Source organism: Ornithorhynchus anatinus, chromosome 13 (assembly GCF_004115215.2).
Source record: "Ornithorhynchus anatinus isolate Pmale09 chromosome 13, mOrnAna1.pri.v4, whole genome shotgun sequence".
NCBI lineage: Eukaryota > Metazoa > Chordata > Mammalia > Monotremata > Ornithorhynchidae > Ornithorhynchus > Ornithorhynchus anatinus.
The window spans coordinates 32979585-32997555 of NC_041740.1; the positions used below are offsets into that span (position 1 = coordinate 32979585).

The window sequence follows — 17971 nt, forward strand, 5'->3', positions numbered from 1 at the left end:
ATTTCAGAAGGTCCCTGAAGATGGGGAAAGCTGTGGTCTGTGTTACGAAAAGATATGAAGGAAGGAGGAATTCCAGGGAGGGGAAAGGTGTGAGCAAGAGGCTACTGACAGCAGAGAAGAGAATGAGTCTCGATGAGTAAAATTTCAACCAATTGGACATTTTAGAAAAATGTTCTGAAAGCAGTAAAGTATGAACTGGATAGGGGAGAGATTGGAGTCAGGGAGATCAGCAAAGAGGCTGCTGCAATAATCATGCTGGGATATGACAAGTTCTCAGACTAGCCTGGTGGCCATAAGGATGGAGAGGAAAGGGCAGCTCCTGAAAATGTTGTGCAGCTCAACCTGAAGGAATTTGGCAACACAGTGAATGTGAGGGTTTTCCATTTCTCCAACTGCCTATACCTTTCTTTCTTTCTCTGTCTGTAATTGTCTTTTCATATTTGTGTTTTGGCCTCTCTTCGTCTCTGTGGTGTCCTGACTAAATATCAGAAATTATCCAACCAAATCGGCATCCTGTTCTATGCTCTTGCCAGTACTGACTTCCAGAGCGGTATGAACGAACTTGTCCGAAATGGCAGAGTTCAGTGCTGAACTTTGTAGGATGAGCCAGTGTAGGATGAGCCAGGACTGGAAAAAGTCACCGTGGTGAGAAAGGGATTCAGGGAGGCGTGTATGACAGTGGGTTTACCAGCCTGAGCCATCCATCACCAACCCCATCTCACTAACTCCAGGTTAGAGAGTTTAACTCCAAGTGGAGAGCCTAACTTCACTGCCCAACCCAGAACAAGCCCCTGACTCCAGTTGCGTGAATCTCAAATCCCTGACCCTCTTCTACCCCATATCTTCCCATGCCAAGATCAGCCTTCCAAACCCAGCTCACCATCAACTTTATTTTTTTTATGTTATTTGTTAAGCACTTACTATGTGCCAAGGACTATTCTAAGCACTTAGTACAGTGTCTGGCACATAGTAAGTGCTTAACAAATACAATTATTATTATTACTACTAAGCTCTGGGGTAGATACAAGTTAATCAGGTTGGACACTGCCCATGCCCCACATGAGGCTCACAGTCTTATTCCACATTTTATAGATGGAGTAACTGAGGCTTAGAGAAGGGAACTGACTTGCCCAAAGTCACCTGGCAGACAAGCGGCAAAGGCGGGATTAAAACCCAGGTTCTTCTGATTCCCGGGCCTGTGCTCTACCCACCAGGGCACACTGCTTCTAACTGGTCAAGTCCTCTGCCTAAACCATTCAGGACAATGGCTATTTATTCTTTTCTAAAGACCTCCAAAGAGGGAATTGTAGCTTTTCAAGGAAACCCATTCCATGCCTTTTCAGCCGAGTGGTCAGGCGTTTCGATCCCTTCTTCTTGAAGTCTCTCTCATCCCGTGAGATCCTCAGTAAATATGGTGGACAATGGCCCATTCTGCTCCCCATACAAATTCTGCATCTACGGGAAGAGCATGATGAAATCACCTCAACCACCTCTTCAGCCTTTCCCTCTTGAATGATGTTTGTCACTTTTCCATATCCTGCTAAAGTGAGGTAACCCAAACAGGACACAGCACAATTAAAAGGGTGCGACCAGCAGCTACCAGCAGGATTACGTTTCAATTTTTGCATGTTGTGCTCCAGTGAATACCACCCTGCACTGTGCTGACTTTTTCAATATCTCATTCAGTAATATTTTTTATTGAGCACCTGTATGTAAAGCACTGTACTACACCTTTAGGAGAGGACCCACTGCAACAAAAGCAAAGCTGTGCACTTTCCCTGTTCCCAAGGATCTTGTAATTGAAATGGGAAAGGCAGGAAGATTATAAATTGCATAGATTAGGAGCAGGAGGAAACAGATATAACTGGTAATAGCAGGAGTGTGGAATATGAAAAAACCCACTATGCAGAATGTGTACATTAATACACCCAAAAGTGCCAGGGTAGATATTGAGATGGGAATCGTGAACTACGGCACAGTACATTGCTGACCGGCTTTCAGCTTCGATTCTCAATAACAGGGCTCCTCTGGTCCAGGAGGCTGTAGTCTGCAGTCATGTAAATCCAAGTCAGCTAGACCCACAGACATCCAGAACAGCAATCTCTAAATGTGTGACCCATCCCAGTGCCAGACTGGCTTTTGGACTTGAACTGCTGACTCATTCAGCTTTGGTCAACTATGACCATCAGGGCTTTTTCTAAACTTCTTATGCCCAACTAGTCCTTCCCCACTCGATCCTGAGTGGATATGCCTCTAAACATGACCCTACAAATATCTGGGTGAGTCTATTTTGTGTGCACGTGTGCAAGGGGGTTTGCTCGTCCCGCTGCCTTCACACTCAGACTCAGCTCTCCCTCTCGTGTTTCTGTGGGTGTTCCCCTCTGTGTGTATGTGCTATTTATTCCATTATTCATCATTTAAATAAGCTAACATTGGAAATGATAAACAAAAGTTAATTAAGATAATGTGTCTGACCAAATGTCGAATTGTACATTCCAAGCGCTTAGTACAGTGCTCTGCACATAGTAAGCGCTCAATAAATACTGTTGAATGAATGAAAATAAATAATGCCACCCTTCTAGCATAGTTCATGTGGAGGAAACAACCTGACACTCATCTGAAACAGAAAAAAAATACCCCATTCGCATATGATTTGACCTGGATCTATTTCATTTCTATATATGAAGGGGAAATTATAGACGGGAAGTAGTTTGTTGTTTTTTCTTTTAAATAAGCCCTATCTGTCTCCCCAAGATTCCGTGCATTTAATCTACTATGAAGCACGACTGAACAATGTTTAGCTACTCCAGTTGTTTAGGATGCCCTCTCTGCAGTCAGATCTTTACATGCTTCTGCTGGTGGGAGATAATGCATCTTTTTCAGTGGAATTGTTTTGGTGAATGATTAACAGAGATTAGTTGAAGGATGAAAACTATTCACAGGCTTCCTTCTTCATAAATCTAAGACTCTACTCTGTTCTAAATCCTCTTCAACCTATTTCCTGCCATCAACGCTGTGGACCACTCCCTTCCACTAAGCAGGGTGGCTTAGTGGAAAGAGTATGGACTTGGGAGTCAGAGGTCATGGGTTCTAATTCTGGCTCTGCCACTTGTCAGCTGTGACTTCGGGAAAGCCACTTAAATTCTCTGTGCCTCAGTTATCTCATCCTGAAAATGGGGGTTAAGACTGTGATCCCCATGTGGGACCACCTGATTACCTTATATCTACCCCAGTACTTAGAATAGTGCTTGGCACATAGTAATTACTTAAATACCATCATTATTATTCCCTGGAAACACAATTAAATCTTGGTTTCACTGACACTCTCCTCTTCTGGTTCTCACCTTATCCCTCTGGCCAATCCTTCTCAGTCTCTTTCCCCAGCTATTTCTTCCTCTGTCCCCTACCTTCTAATTGTGGGTGTCCTTCAAGGCTCTGTTCTGAGTTCCCTTCTCTTCTCAATTTATACTCACTCTTTTGGTGAGCTAGTTCACACCCATTGCTTTAACTACTACCTCTATACTAATGTCTCCCAAATCTACCTTGCTAGCCCGAACTGCTCTCCTTACGAGACTCCTGGAGTTTTGTCTCCAGAATCTCTCTCCAAGGATGTTCTGCCTCCAGCACTTTAAGCTTAATAGATCCAAAAATGAATTCCTCATCAGTCCTCTCAAGTCTTCTCCTCCACCTAACTTTCCCATCACAATTGACAACACCACATCCTCCTCATCTTTCTAGCTTGTATCTTTGACATTATCTTTGACTCCTTCCTTTCTTTTGACCCTAAATTCAGTCTGTTGCCAAATCCTGTTGGATCTTCCTCTACAACATTTCCAGGATCATCCCCTGCCTCTCCAAATGTCTACAATGCTAGCCATAGTCAGATGTTCATCATATCCTGACTTGAATACCATTCCTCCCCGTTCTAGTCTCTTCCCTCAGCCTCCTCACTGTTCTCCCTCCTTCCAGACTCTTCCTCTAGCGTTCTGTCCTGCTTCCTCTAAATGAATGAATTATAGGCATCTAGACCTGAGCATCACTGGCTCCAGCCAAGAAAAGTTTTATTATTGAATTTTGAGAATTTGAATTTAGCGTCAGTCTTTCTCGCTGTAATAAATTAAAATTCTGGTGTTGGTATTTGAGCATAACTCATTTTAAATGTCTGGGGGCAGGGGACTATGAATCTCTCCTTAGGTTTTCCACAATCATCGGTTGTCAATATCCTTTCACACAATGCAAATCGGACTATAGTCATTATCTTGGGTAGAACTCATTATGAGATTTATGTTTACACAGCTTGTAATAATCATAATAATTATTATTAGAGGAATTCCAGTGTCTCAAAAAGAGAAAGCAGTGTTGCCTTATAGAAAGAACATGGGCCTCGGAGTCAGAGGATCTGGCTTCTAATCTCAACTCTGCCATCTGTCTGCTGTGTGACCTTGGGTAAGTCACTTAACTTCTCTGTGCCTCAGTTTTCTCAACTGTAAAATGGGGATTCAATACCTCTTCTGCCTCCTACTTAGACTGTGAGCCCCATGTGGAACAGGGACTGTATCTGACCTGATTAACTTGTATCTACCCCCAGTATTTGGAACAGTGTTTGACACATCTCAAGTGTTTAACGAATGCCATTTAAAAAAAACAACAACCTATTCCAGGGCCCATAACACTTGTACATTTTCCTTTCACACCTTAATTCTGACAGCAAAATCTCCTCTTGGGTAGAATTGACCCTTAAGGCACCGCCAGGGTGGCAAAGAAAACCTCAATATCAGCTGCATGAACTAAGTGCGTATTTAAATTATTTAGAGAAAGGGGTGTTTTGTCATCCCAACTCAGTGAATTCTTACCAAAGCATATGCTTCACTCAAGCACACAAAAACTTGCATTTGGCAGTGATTTAAACAAGCAAATGGGCCTAGCCTTCTGTCTTCAGAACAAAATGGCAATAGCAAGAGTAGGACTGATTTCAACAAATTAATCTGCATAAAAGCTTTCCTCTGAAGCTATTACTTAATACAGCCACCAGCTGTCTCATGTGTAGCTTAAGCAGCCTACCTTCTCATTACTATTCACTGGGAAAAGCCTTTTTGGTATACAGAATAACTGAAGTTTTAGGGTACCAATGCTTTCTGATCAGGAGTGAGGGTTACCTATCCTATTTCTGCAGGTCAGGATTATAAAATTACAGTGTCAAAGGAAATTATTTTAATTTTAAATCTTTATGGTACTAGCATTTACAACTGCATTGTTCAGCATTTCTTAAGGTCTCTCTACATAAAGTGCTTTGTATACAGTTAATCTCCTCAGCATTTTGGTGAATATTATTACTCCCATTTAACAATCAAAGGAGCCAACAAAATTAAGAACAGAAATCTCCTCTGCCGGAGTCAGAATAAAACTCAAGAACCTTGGCTAGATTGAAAGCTCCATGAGGGCAAGGGCTCATTCCTAACAATTGTACTCTCCCAAGCACTGAGTACAATACTTTGCATAGATAGAGTGTTCAATAAATACTAATTTTTTTATATTTGTTAAGTGCTCACATTGTGCCAGGCACTGTACTAAGAACTTGAGTAGATACAAGCTAATCAGGTTGGACAGAGCCCTTGTCCCTTGTGGGGCTCACAGTCTTAATCTCCATTTTACAAATGAGGAACTTGAGGCAATGAATAATAATAGTAATGGTATTTTTTAAGTGCTTACTATGTGCCAAGCACTGTTCTAAGCACGAGGGATACAAGGTAATCAGGTTGTCCCACGTGGGGCTCACAGTCTTAATCCCCATTTTACAGATGAGGTAAGTGAGGCACAGAGAAGTTAAGTGACTTGCCCTAAGTCACACAGCTGACAAGTGGCAGGGCTGGGATAATAAACCCAGGTCTTTCTGACTCCCAGGCCTGTGGGTTAATCCACTAGGCCAGCTGCTTCTCATAATGATTAACTCAAATGACCTGGCTATCACCTCTAAACTGAACCCATTCAGCTAACCCCATCCCCTGCTGTGGCAACCATTCAATAACTTCTCTGTCATGTACTTCATCTACCTTTTTAAGGGGGTGGGGGTAGATGCCCAGAGCACTAGAGAATAAGACAGAGAAATGTATCATTTCTGTCATATGTGTTTGCATTCCACATTATGACTAGAACATCTTTAGGGAATTAGGGAATGTTCATGTGGAAAAGAGTCTGCTTGGATACAACACAATGGAGTTTTCTTTAACATGGGGTAAGCACTTAAGTACCATTGCTTGAACATAATCCTCATGGATAGGGGAGGTGGGTGTAATGGGGGAACCCCTTGAGAGCTGAGTTCTCTGAGTTGGGAGAACAGGAGAGTGTTGTGGAGAAGAGAATCCACTAGATGGTAAACTCCTTGGCAGAGATTGTCTCTACAAACTGCATTTCACCCTCTTAATCTAGGGCCCGTCATATTGAAAGCGTTCAATAAATATCAATGATTGATTGAGAAAGGACCAACCAGCAGAAGAACTTTAGTGAACTAGAATTGTGGGGAAGAGTCTTTAACAGAAAAAAATGTGTGACCATGCCAGGATGGAGCAGGAACCAAGTGCAGACTGAGGCCAATTGCCTTTGTCCCTCTTTCTTCCTCCTACCACATCCCTACTTTAAAGGTTGCTGGTTTATGTTCGTTGGTCAGCCCATGAGTCCCTTGGAAGAAAAGCTCTTTCTCTCTATATATAAATCCGAATAAATAAAGCTGCTGACGTTTTAAGCCTCAAACCCTGGCACAAAGGCACAACACTGGTGTTATTTTATTTCATGGAGCTGTAACTAACTACCCTGCACAGGAAGGCTCCTATCGGACAGATTGAGCTCACCGGATGCCAAAGCCAAACAATTATATCTCTTGGCTGCATAGCAACAGCCTGTCACAATACTTATCACCATTTTTTTTTCTGAGCTCTATCTCACATCTACTTACCAAATACAAAGTTCGTTTTGGAACCCACATTACAGCGAGTACAACCGCGAGTACAATAATGGATAAAAATGGATAAATCTCTTTCACGGCAAAATCTTCCCAATGTGTAGAGTGCAGCATCTCAGAGAGATCTGATTGGTTGAAAAATATAATTTGTTATATCTATTTGGTATTTTCTCTTTTCTCCTTGGCAGATGACACTGTGTGATGTCCAGATGGACATAAATCAAGTCAGCATGTCAGCACAACAGACCAAGAAGCATACAATCAGGCCTGCTGCATCTAAAGACCATGAGGATTACACAGAAGCCCACTTGCCTACTATTCCTAAACTCAGTAAAGGGGATTCAAGTGCAGGCAAGATGAGGTAAAGCCCAGGACTTGGTGGAGCAATGAACCTCAGTACTGCCACTTGGTCTCTACATACAAAAGGTACCTCAAAAATCACAACTCCCAAATTTCCCCCTTTTTTCTCTAAGGTATTTCTGTAACACTTTCTATGTGGAACCACACTAAGCACTGAGGTAAATACAAGATGGATACAGTCCCTATCCCATAGAGTGCTCACAATCTTAAACCCCATTTTACAGAGGAGGTAACTGAGGCACAGAGAAGTGAAGTGAATTGCCCAAGCCACACAGCAGAAATGTCAGTCAATAGTATTTGAGCATTTACTGTATGCAGAGCACTGTCCTAAGCGCTTGGGAGAGTACAATACAACAAACATTCCCTGCCCACAACAAGCTTACAATTCAGAGGGAGTTTACAGTCTAGAGGGACTTTGGTGGAGCTGGTATTAGAACCCAGATCCTCTGACTCTCAGGTCCTTGCTCTTTCCACTAGGCCACACTGCTTTCCCCCTCCTTCCTTACAACTCGCTGCAAGCAAGACCAAGTTCACGTGAGATGAGTAACTCCGGTTCTCCACTTTGGCAGGGAAATGAGTCCGTTTAATCTTGCACTAGCAGGCATTTTCCTTCTATTCTAGTGCCCTTAAGTTAAATTTTTCTTTCAGACACATTCTCTTCCAAAACCATATTGTTTATTCTTTTTAAAGAGTGAGAGATAACTCTCTGGGTCTCCACAAGAGCAAAGTCCTAAGACAAGCCCACTCCCAGAAAGGCCGAGACATTTATTATCTAAGGGGTCTGACGTGCAGAACGTTTCCTGGCGTGCAGAGTGCTTCCTTGTGGAATCATATAAAGGTCAGAACAGGATACACAGTCCTACTGAACACGTTTTGCTGTTTTGTACTCATGACTCGGTGGACTCTGAAGATCTTGCATGGCAACAGTGGCAAGAAGATGGGCTCATTAATAATAATAAAAGCACTTACTATGTGCCATGCACTGTACTAAGCGCTGGAGTGGATACAAGCCAACTGGGTTGGACACAGTTCTTGTCCCACGTTGGGCTCACCGCCTCAATCCCCATTCTACAGATGAGGTTACTGCGGCACAGGAAAGTGAAATGACTTGCCCAAGGTCACACTGCAGACATGTGGTGGAGCCAGGATTAGAACCCATGACCTTGTGACTCCCTGACCTGTGCTCTATCCATTACGCTATGCTCATTCACCAGGTATACTGCTGAATGGTTTCTGTGCAGTGAGTTCGGAGTAGCACATTAAGGACATTTGAGAATGAACTTTACGCACTCAGTGGCGGGTTTCAGAGGAACAGTACAGCTGCTGCCCGAGTTTCATACACGTTAGCCTAAACGTGGCTCAATGTTTTGGTAGCGCTGGGGTTAAGTTTCGCAACGCTGATGCTCATACTTGTATGGCCACCCCACTCCACTTCTGTTGCTGCATTTTAAGACTTCTAAGATCCTTGTAGGCAGGGAATATGTCTATCAACTCAGTTACATCGGACTCTCCCGAGAGGCTAGTATAGTGCTCTGCACACAGTAAGTGCTCAATAAATAGGATTGATTGATTGATTCTCCACTAGTCCAAAGTCTGTATTGAGCACCTAGAATGTGCAGAGCACTGTACTAAGTGCTGTGGGGAATTACAAAGGAAGAAGTGTGGCCTAGTGGAAAAATCATAGCCCTGGGAGTCAGAGGACCTGGGGTCTAATCCCAGTTCTGCCACTTACCTGCTATGTGACCTTGGGCAAGCACTTAATTTCGGTGCCTCAGTTACCTCATCTGTAAAATGGGGATTAAATCCTCCTCCCTCCTAACTAGAATGTGAACCCCACGTGGGACAGGTATTGTATCCACTCTGATTATCTTGCATCTACCCCAGCGCTTGGTACATAGTAAGTGCTTAAGTACCATTAAAAACAACAATGGCAATAAAGCAGCATCTCTTCGATACCAACAGAACCTTTCTCCACAAAGCTGCAAACACGCCACAAACACTAGGGAATGTCTTCTCCCTACTATACGAGTATATTAGGTTTACAACCCCTATTTAATGAACAAGGGAAATGAAGCACCCATATGTTAACGATCTGTCCACCATCCAAGACAGAAAGGGGCAGAGAAAGTCAGGGCTTTGAATGTCTGGGCCAGAGTTCCAACTATTTGGTGACTTACTTCCTTGTAGGGCTCAGAAGGCTCCTTGCTCCCTCTAACCCAGCACCTAACACCCACCACCCCCCCACCCCGTCAAATGTTATGGAACAAGTCAGCTTGCCAGAGGAGTCCAAAGGAAGAGAATCATGCTGCACTTACTTTCTCAGAACTGCAATTTCATTCTCAATGCTGCTCTCCTTGCCCTTGAGTGCCTTCTTGGGGATACACTTAACTGCAAAGAGTTTTCCAGTTGCCTTTTCTTCTGCTAAAACCACTTCAGAAAATGCACCCCTGTAGGATTGAAGAAAAAAAAAAGAGGGACTTAGAAACATCACAAATATAATGCCTCATATTTTACTATTCAAATAATATTATTAACCCCAGGCAAATACTGCAGTTATTAATAATGGAAATGATGAGAATGAAAGTATTTCTGATATTTTTCATCCTAAGCGCACCCAAAATTCCCATACTGAAGAGAATTCATTCATAAAACACACACACACCCATGGGTGCTTCGGTGCATTCCAAGCATTTTACATACCCACTACTCAAGCCAGCTAACTGTTTGAATAGCTTATCACCACTAAGTAGTGCACAAATTTTTAGGCCAGGATTGCGCTGCACTGAAATTTAGGAAAACCAAAACAAAGCTCAATTATCAGTTTTGCAAATCCTCTTCACCCATAGTAGACTTCAAAACATCAAACAAGCATTTCATTAATTAATGCAGTTACTTAACATAATTACATGTGAATTTGCAAAATTCAGACTATTAACATGGGGTTAATTGGTTGGTGTTCACAGGTCCTGAGTAAGAGGCGGTTTATCTCTTACACAACCAGTAAAAATGAATAGTGCTGCCCTTTGTGGGCAGAAATGCCTACATGAAGCTACAGAAATAGTTTGAAGTAGGTGGAACACAGCTCCCGAAGTGAAATTTAACCAGGACAATGACACAAACCACCATAACTGGCATCAAATCTTTGGGGCAGCTCTTTAGGCTCTAAGGTACTCCTGGCTCCCGTTTTCTCTCTGAACTAAGAGGCAGCAAAAGCCATAGCACTCGTTATGTACATATCCACAATTTATTTTAATGTCTGTCTCACTCTTCAGACTGTAAGCTGCTGTAGGAGAGGGAACTTGTCTGCCAACCCCATTTTATAAAACAGTGCCACTACTTAGAACAGTGCTTGACACAAAGCAAAGCAAAGTACAAAGCACTTAGCAAATACCACAATTACTATTACTCTCCCAAGTGCTTAGTACAGTGCTCTGTCCACAGTAAGCACTCAACAAATATCACTGATTGATTGATAATGAATCAGGGAGGAAAGGGCAGTCACTTCAATCAGTCCCTCAGACTTTTTACTGATCCCTAGTTCTCTCTTCGGGATTGTGGTGGGGTGCAAGGAGGGTGAGAGGACACAGGAAAAAAAAATGTACGCTATTGATCCTTGCTTCCTAGAATTTCCGTGCCTCTTGATTTTCTTTGGAAAGGTGAAAGGGATTAAATTCATACTATTCTTGGCTCTAGAAACAGGGTTTTAGTAACTCATCATCCCGGATTAGACACAGGATTTAGTACAAGAGTTCTCCCTTTTAGCTGGCTTTGGTACTTTGGAAAATGCTATTATACTGATTGCCGACCCCTTGCTCACGTCTTCCCACTGTCCTGGAAACTCCTATCCTTTCTGATAGACCACCACTCTCCTCACCTTCAAAGTCTTATTAAAGTCACATTTCCTCCAGGAGGTCTCCAACTAAGCCTTCATTTCCCCTTCTGCATCTCCCTTCTCTTTCACCGATCCACTTGGATCTGTACCCTTTAAATACTTTTCATTACTCATTCCACCCTCAGCCCCACAGCACTTACAAACAGATCCGATAACTGCTTTAATGTCTTTCTCCCCTTCTAGACTGTAAGCTCCTTGTAGGCAGGGAACATGCCGACCAACTCTTTTGAATTGTACTCACTCAAGCACTTAGCACAATGCTCTGCACACAGTAAGCACTTAATAAAAATCATTGATTGGTTGAAAGGTTTGATCCGTTATCTTTTATAGATGTCCTTTTTCCAAGATGATAGAGTGGTAAGGTTTTTTGAGTGTGGCTGAAAAGACTGATAAATTGTCAGTATACCCTAACAAATGGTTGACAAGTCACTGCTTTTCTCTTTACTGTTATATGGAAATCAGAGTTCCCCATTCCTTAAATGTATCCAAGTTTGGGGATGAAAGGAATTCAGCCTAGGAAAAATATCCATTGAGTATGTGAGCAGAGAGAGGCTCCCATACATCTAAATGTACATACACAAACACATACTATCTACATCCAGTCCTCTTGCAGAATCAACCAATCAATGGTCACACATTGAGCACTTACTATATGCAGAGCACTATGCTAAGCGCTTGAGCAAGTACAATTCAGTCTGGCTGGAACAGAAAGATTTCATTCTTATAAACAGGTGTTCTCCCTCGATACTTAGATTGTGAGCCCCAGGTGGGACAGGGATTGTGTCCCACCTGATTAAACTGTATCTGCCCTAGTGCTTAGAACAGTGCTTGACACAAAATAAATGCTTAACAAATGTAATAATAATAATGAGATAAGCTATTCAAACTGCTTGAAACTCTTCTTGGGATTCAACCTAAGAGTCATAAGAGTCACAAAGAAAGTAGGCCTTTAATTGGGTAATACCACCATTTTTCTCTTTGCAATAACTAGTCTGTCAGGGATACACAATCTGTTATATGCCCCTGGGGTATAGAGGGAAAATATTTTTTATTCCCTTAATGAGGGAAAATTATTCTGACGTGGTGCAATTAATTCCGCATCTTTCTAATAGTGTTCCCCACAGAACACTTATTCTCACAAGAAGAGCTTTCTTGGATCAGCACTTGCTTAAGAAGAATGGCATGCCAAGAAATTGTAAGAACAAGAGAACTTGACCTTAGTCTAGAGGATTCATAGTTCACAAAGATTCCCTCTGCCAATCCCACGTGCTCTACTTACAGCCAATAGAGTATTTCAGAAAACTTCAGAACCTTGAGAATATTTGCCTCAAGGTAATTTCCAAATCAGTATCTGGTCACGTCAAAGTTACTTAGATAATAATAATAATGTTGGGATTTGTTAAGCGCTTACTATGTGCAGAGCACTGTTCTAAGCGCTGGGGTAGATACAGGGGAATCAGGTTGTCCCACATGGGGCTCACAGTCTTAATCCCCATTTTTTACAGATGAGGTAACTGAGGCACAGAGAAGTGAAGTGACTCGCCCACAGTCACACAGCTGACAAGTGGCAGATCTGGGATTCGAACCCATGACCTCTGACTCCAAAGCCCATCCTCTTTCCACTGATAGATGCAATATATAGCACTCTTGATGAATCTTTAATTGCAATAATGAAGCCCAAATTTTCACTCCCTTCTTCCCATGAACCATTCTCACTGCTGCAGTGAGACAGAGCCAATCCCCACTGTATAGGATCTTCAGAAGAGGGATTCAACCTAGACCATCTCTTTCCTGAAGGAATTGCTGTTCCAAACTCTGCGGTGTATGAGTGCAGCATCTTATGTTGGTTGTGCTTCCAGCAAGCAGAGCAGAGCCCAGAACAATCCTGGAAGGCCTGGGAATTCCCCACATTCAAGGCTTGGCTGCATTCGGCAAATTAAGAAGGGGGTCAACAGTGTTCCTCTAGACTGCAAGCTCCTTGTGAGCAGGGAACAAGTCCACCAAATCTGTTACCTTGTACTCTCACAAGCACTTAGTATGATACTCTGCACAAATAAACAGGATTCATTGATTGATTCCTCCTGAGGTTACTGGGGTGGAGATTCTTAAGGAGAGAAACAGGTTTTATATCTTGGTAGCAGTCTCTGAAGAAATCCCTTAAAATTGGAAGGGATTGAGATAGTTTCCTCATCCGCATAATGGGTATGATCTAAGACGCTTAGGATAAAAGATGGCCACAAAGAGCATACTGAATATTAGCGACAGAGCCAACATCAGATTCCAGTTTTTTTGTACAATAGCCCAAGCTGTGAACTTTTTGAGGGTAGGTATCATATCTACCAACTTTATTGTGCTATGTTTTCCCAATGCTTAATAGAGGCTCTGTGCTCAGTAAGTGCACAATTAGTACCATTCATTGATTGATTACCTATTAGATTGTACTGCCTCTCTGACAGAGCATGACTGACTTCAGAAATAATGATAATAATAATTATGGTATTTGTTTAGCACTTAGTATGTGACAGGCACTATTCTAAACACTGGGGTAGTTACAAGTTTATTGGGTTAGAAACGGTCCCTGACCCACACAGAGCTCACAGTCTTATTCCCCATTTTACAGATGAGGGAACTGAGACACAGAGGAGCTAATGACTTGCCCAAGGCCACACAACAGACAAGTGACAGAGTTGGGATTAGAACCCATGATCTTCTGACTACCACAGCCTTGCTCTATCCACTAGGCTATGATGCTTCCTAAGTTAAGACAAGCCAATTCATTAATTGACTTGTCCAGGTCACACAGCAGACATGTGGCAGAGCTGGGATTAGAACCCAGGCCCTTCTGACTCCCAGGCCCGTGTTCTATCCAGTAGGCCACGCTGCTTTCCCTGGTGGAAAGTCCTGCTCAAGCATACCCAATCTCAGTTCTTGCAATCATAGGAACCAAATCCTTTGAACAACCTCCCACTGGGCCAACAAAGAACAGGTCTGACCTATCCGCTGCTAAGAATCAATATAGACCACAATTTTTTGACAGTCACACTGAAGAACGAACTTGGGGGATGCAGGGGAACCTTACAGGATAAATTCCAGAGTGAATAATGAATTTTGACTAGCAGCTAAATATCAGAATCTGATGATTCCCTGGAATAAATGAATGATACCAAAGGAGTCACTGTGGAAGGCCAGAAACCAGCAAGAAGGACCTTTAAGGAAAACGCAAGGATAAACATTCAGAGCAGTTCAGTCCAGCTCAATTCACAGAATCCACTGTGGAGCCTCCCCTGTATGAAAAAAGTCTCCCAGCCCTCACAACATCTCCAAGCAGTCCTGGCAGCCCCACACCACAATGAAATTTTGGATTCTGGTGTCTAGAGGCACCGCACTGGACTCTGATCCTTTCAACAGCATTGGGCAGGTAGCCATTTGGCTGTACACCAACATACTGCAGTACCCTTAATAGGCCCTGAATAATCACATCCCCAACAGAGATACTGGAATCACACAGTCTCTCTGTCCATCATACAGCTGGGCAGTTCAAATCCAAAACAAGAAGTGATCATTCTTTCCAAGAGCAAGGAAATCCTTTAGTACAATGTTCTGTACACAGAAAGCACACAATAAATACCACTGATAGATTGACTGATTTAGAACTGGTCTGATTTCATTTTAGAAGATGTTCCAAACAAGACTTTGCATATGCAAAACCATGAGAGAGTGGTAGAACGACCACTGTCTGCTCCTGGGGATATCAGACTCAGACATGTAGTTGCATGTGTTTCCCTGGGCAAACAGCTTAACAATTACATCATATGTGACATTCTATGGAAGTCCACTTAAACCTAGAGCATTTCTCCAGGTGGTCCCCTGACTGGCCCTATCCTTGCTTCAGGAAATTTGTATGTGTGCACGTGCACACACACACACACCCACACACACACACCAGGTCTCTCTGAACATGGGAGCCACTTCCATACCACAGATCTTGGAAGAAGGAGCTGAGGTGGGGGGAGACTGGGCACTTGAAATAAAAATTACGTTTGTATATAGTGCTCTATCCATTCCAGACAGAGGGACAAACCAGCTCAAATCTGGAGAAATAACCACCCTAAAACCATCAATCTACCTGAATAAGAAAAAGTAAGGTATGAGCGTGTCTACCAACTCTGTTGTCATGGTTAATGGTCTTTGTTAAGTGCTTACGATGTGCCAGGCATTGTACTAAGCCCTGGGATAGGTACAAGATAATCAGGTTGGACACAGTTTACGTCCCACATGGGGCTCACAGTCTTAATACCCATTAAATTGTACTCTTCAGAACGATTATTACAGTGCTCTGCACACAGAAAGCACTCAAATACCATGGATGGATGATTGATAGAAGAGAGAAGCTGATACTTATTCAAAAGGAAGGATTTCGTTCACATTTGGAAACAGTATATAGCCCAGGGGAGGGATATAAAATTGAAAGAGTTTCTATCCAGGGAAAATCCCAGTATTTAATAAACTACACTTTTCATGTTAGGACTAGGGATTTATTTGAATTCTAAAGAAAATTATTAAAGGAACACATTGTATTTGCATCCAAATGAAATCTCCATGACATAATACAGGAAAGGTCAAATGAAAAATAACTGTGAACACCTGAAATGTTTAAACATTTTCTGCATGCTAAGATAAACTGTAAAAATAATAAATGTAGAATTTCTTCTATCACTTATTTTTTTCCCCTCTTGTGAAAATGAATTCAAATACCCAAATAAGTAAGTCCCTTGGGCTCAGCTGGTGCAAAAGTCAAACCATTGATCAGAGTTTCCCTAAACAAAGCTATCAAGTGAAAATCAAGACCGTAGTAAATGGTTGATGAAGAGTTACAACTGATAGGAGCTTAAATTTTCCGCTCATCAAACCATGCAATTAAAAGTTTGCTACTGCATCAAACAGGAGTTCATTTTTGCTATATGAAAATATTTAGTTTTATATCTTCTGTCTCTGTAATAATAATAAGGACGTGGTTGCACCTTTGGTAGCTTTTCTGTGAGTCAAGAGGTTGAAATATCCAAGCAAAGAGAGGGAAAGAGAAGCAGAGGAAGAGCTCACTTGTCTCCCAAATGTACTGTACTCTCCCAAGTGTTTAGCACAGTGCCCTGTACAAAGCACATGCTCAATAAATGCCACCGACTGACTGATGGAAACCATAAATGAAAGATGCTTGTGATGTTTAAGGAAGGGTCTAAATAAGGTAACATTCATCTAAGACCATTCCAACAAACAAGTGGCATAACCACTTTATTTTGTTACCTAAAGCCAGAGACCAATTCTGAAGTAGTAATCTTTTTCTCTTCCCTGGCATAGCAAATGGATTTGTGAACAAAATCCATGTCTCACAGGTTGGAATCAATCAATGAATGGTATTTGAGCGCTTAACTGTATGCTGAACACTGTATCAAGTGCTTGGATGAGTACTGTACGACAACCATGTAAAGTAGGTAAAAAGAGACCTCCCCACTTTCCTGGAAGAATGGCCATGCAGTTTATTCTGTGTGAAGTGACAAGTGACTAAGAAAAGATTGGATTCTTTTCTGCAGGTGACTCATCCGATCCTCATGGAGGTAAACTGTATCAAAGAATTTCCCTTCTGATTACAAACATGGAGGTTCAAGTTAAAACGATTCCCTCACGACCTTTCCCAAATCATATCCGAGGGATGCCTAGATGTCCTCAGCCTCTAAGGTCATGTTGATTGACTGATTCATCTCTTCCAAGAAATGAGCTCTCCTCTTCAATGTCCTTTTTGTCCTGAAGCAAATTCCTAGAAGTCCATTAATGGAAAAAATGCTACCAATCAGGAAATAATAAATCCTAAAAGTCCAACTGGTAAAGATGCATAGTCTTTCAGGTGGAGAAGTAAATCCACTCCATTGTTTCACCTCATAACTATGCGTCTGGTCCTCTAGTTCCATTTGGATCAGTACTTAGGTACTCCAAGCTGTTCAAAAAGGTAGGAGAAAACTGAGGGCATCAGGAAAATTCTGAAAGTTTTTTTTTTTTATTTTAAGTCATCTGTTAACTTTTCAGAGAACGAGCTACTTTTTAACAAATGATGTTTCTCATCCTGGATAATTTAGGCAAAGTAGATTTTTCTCCCTCCCAAAAATGCCCTGAAATTGCCACAATCCTTAATTTCATTTTGCTGGTGAAGGGTCAGTGGGGGGGGGGGGGGAGAAGGGGGGTGTCTCTGCTGGTTGATTGCCTTACTATTTATCCTTTATTTTATGGTATTTGTTTAGCACATACTATGTGCCAAGCATTGTTCTAAGCTCAGGGGTAGGTACAAGTTTATCAGGCCAGATACAGTCCCTGTCCCACATAGGGCTCACAGTCTAAGTAGGAGAGAATACAGGTATTGAATTCCCAGTTTGCAGTTGGGGAAACTGAGACACAGAGAATGTAAGTGACTTTTTCAAGGTCACCCAGCAGGTAAGTGGCAGTGCCAGGCTCGTGTTGATCCACTAGGTCAAGCTGCTTCTCCCTGCTCCCTGATTTCATCATGGCAGGTACCTTTCATTCATTCATTCAATAGTATTTATTGAGCGCTTACTATGTGCAGAGCACTGTACTAAGCGCTTGGGATGAACAAGTCGGCAACAGATAGAGACAGTCCCTGCCGTTTGACGGGCTTACAGTCTAATCGGGGGAGACGGACAGACAAGAACAATGGCACTAAACAGCGTCAAGGGGAAGAACATCTCGTAAAAACAATG

At 42.2% G+C, this 17971-nt stretch overlaps 1 protein-coding gene across 1 annotated transcript in view; it reads right to left on the reverse strand.

Moving 5' to 3' along the window:
• CAMK1D (calcium/calmodulin dependent protein kinase ID) overlaps positions 1-17971 on the reverse strand; it is a 252179-nt gene that overhangs the window by 132952 nt on the left and 101256 nt on the right. Inside the window, exon 2 of the mRNA XM_029077775.2 lies at positions 9631-9762. Coding sequence (XP_028933608.1) covers positions 9631-9762 — 132 coding nt within the window. The remainder of the gene's footprint in view (positions 1-9630; positions 9763-17971) is intronic.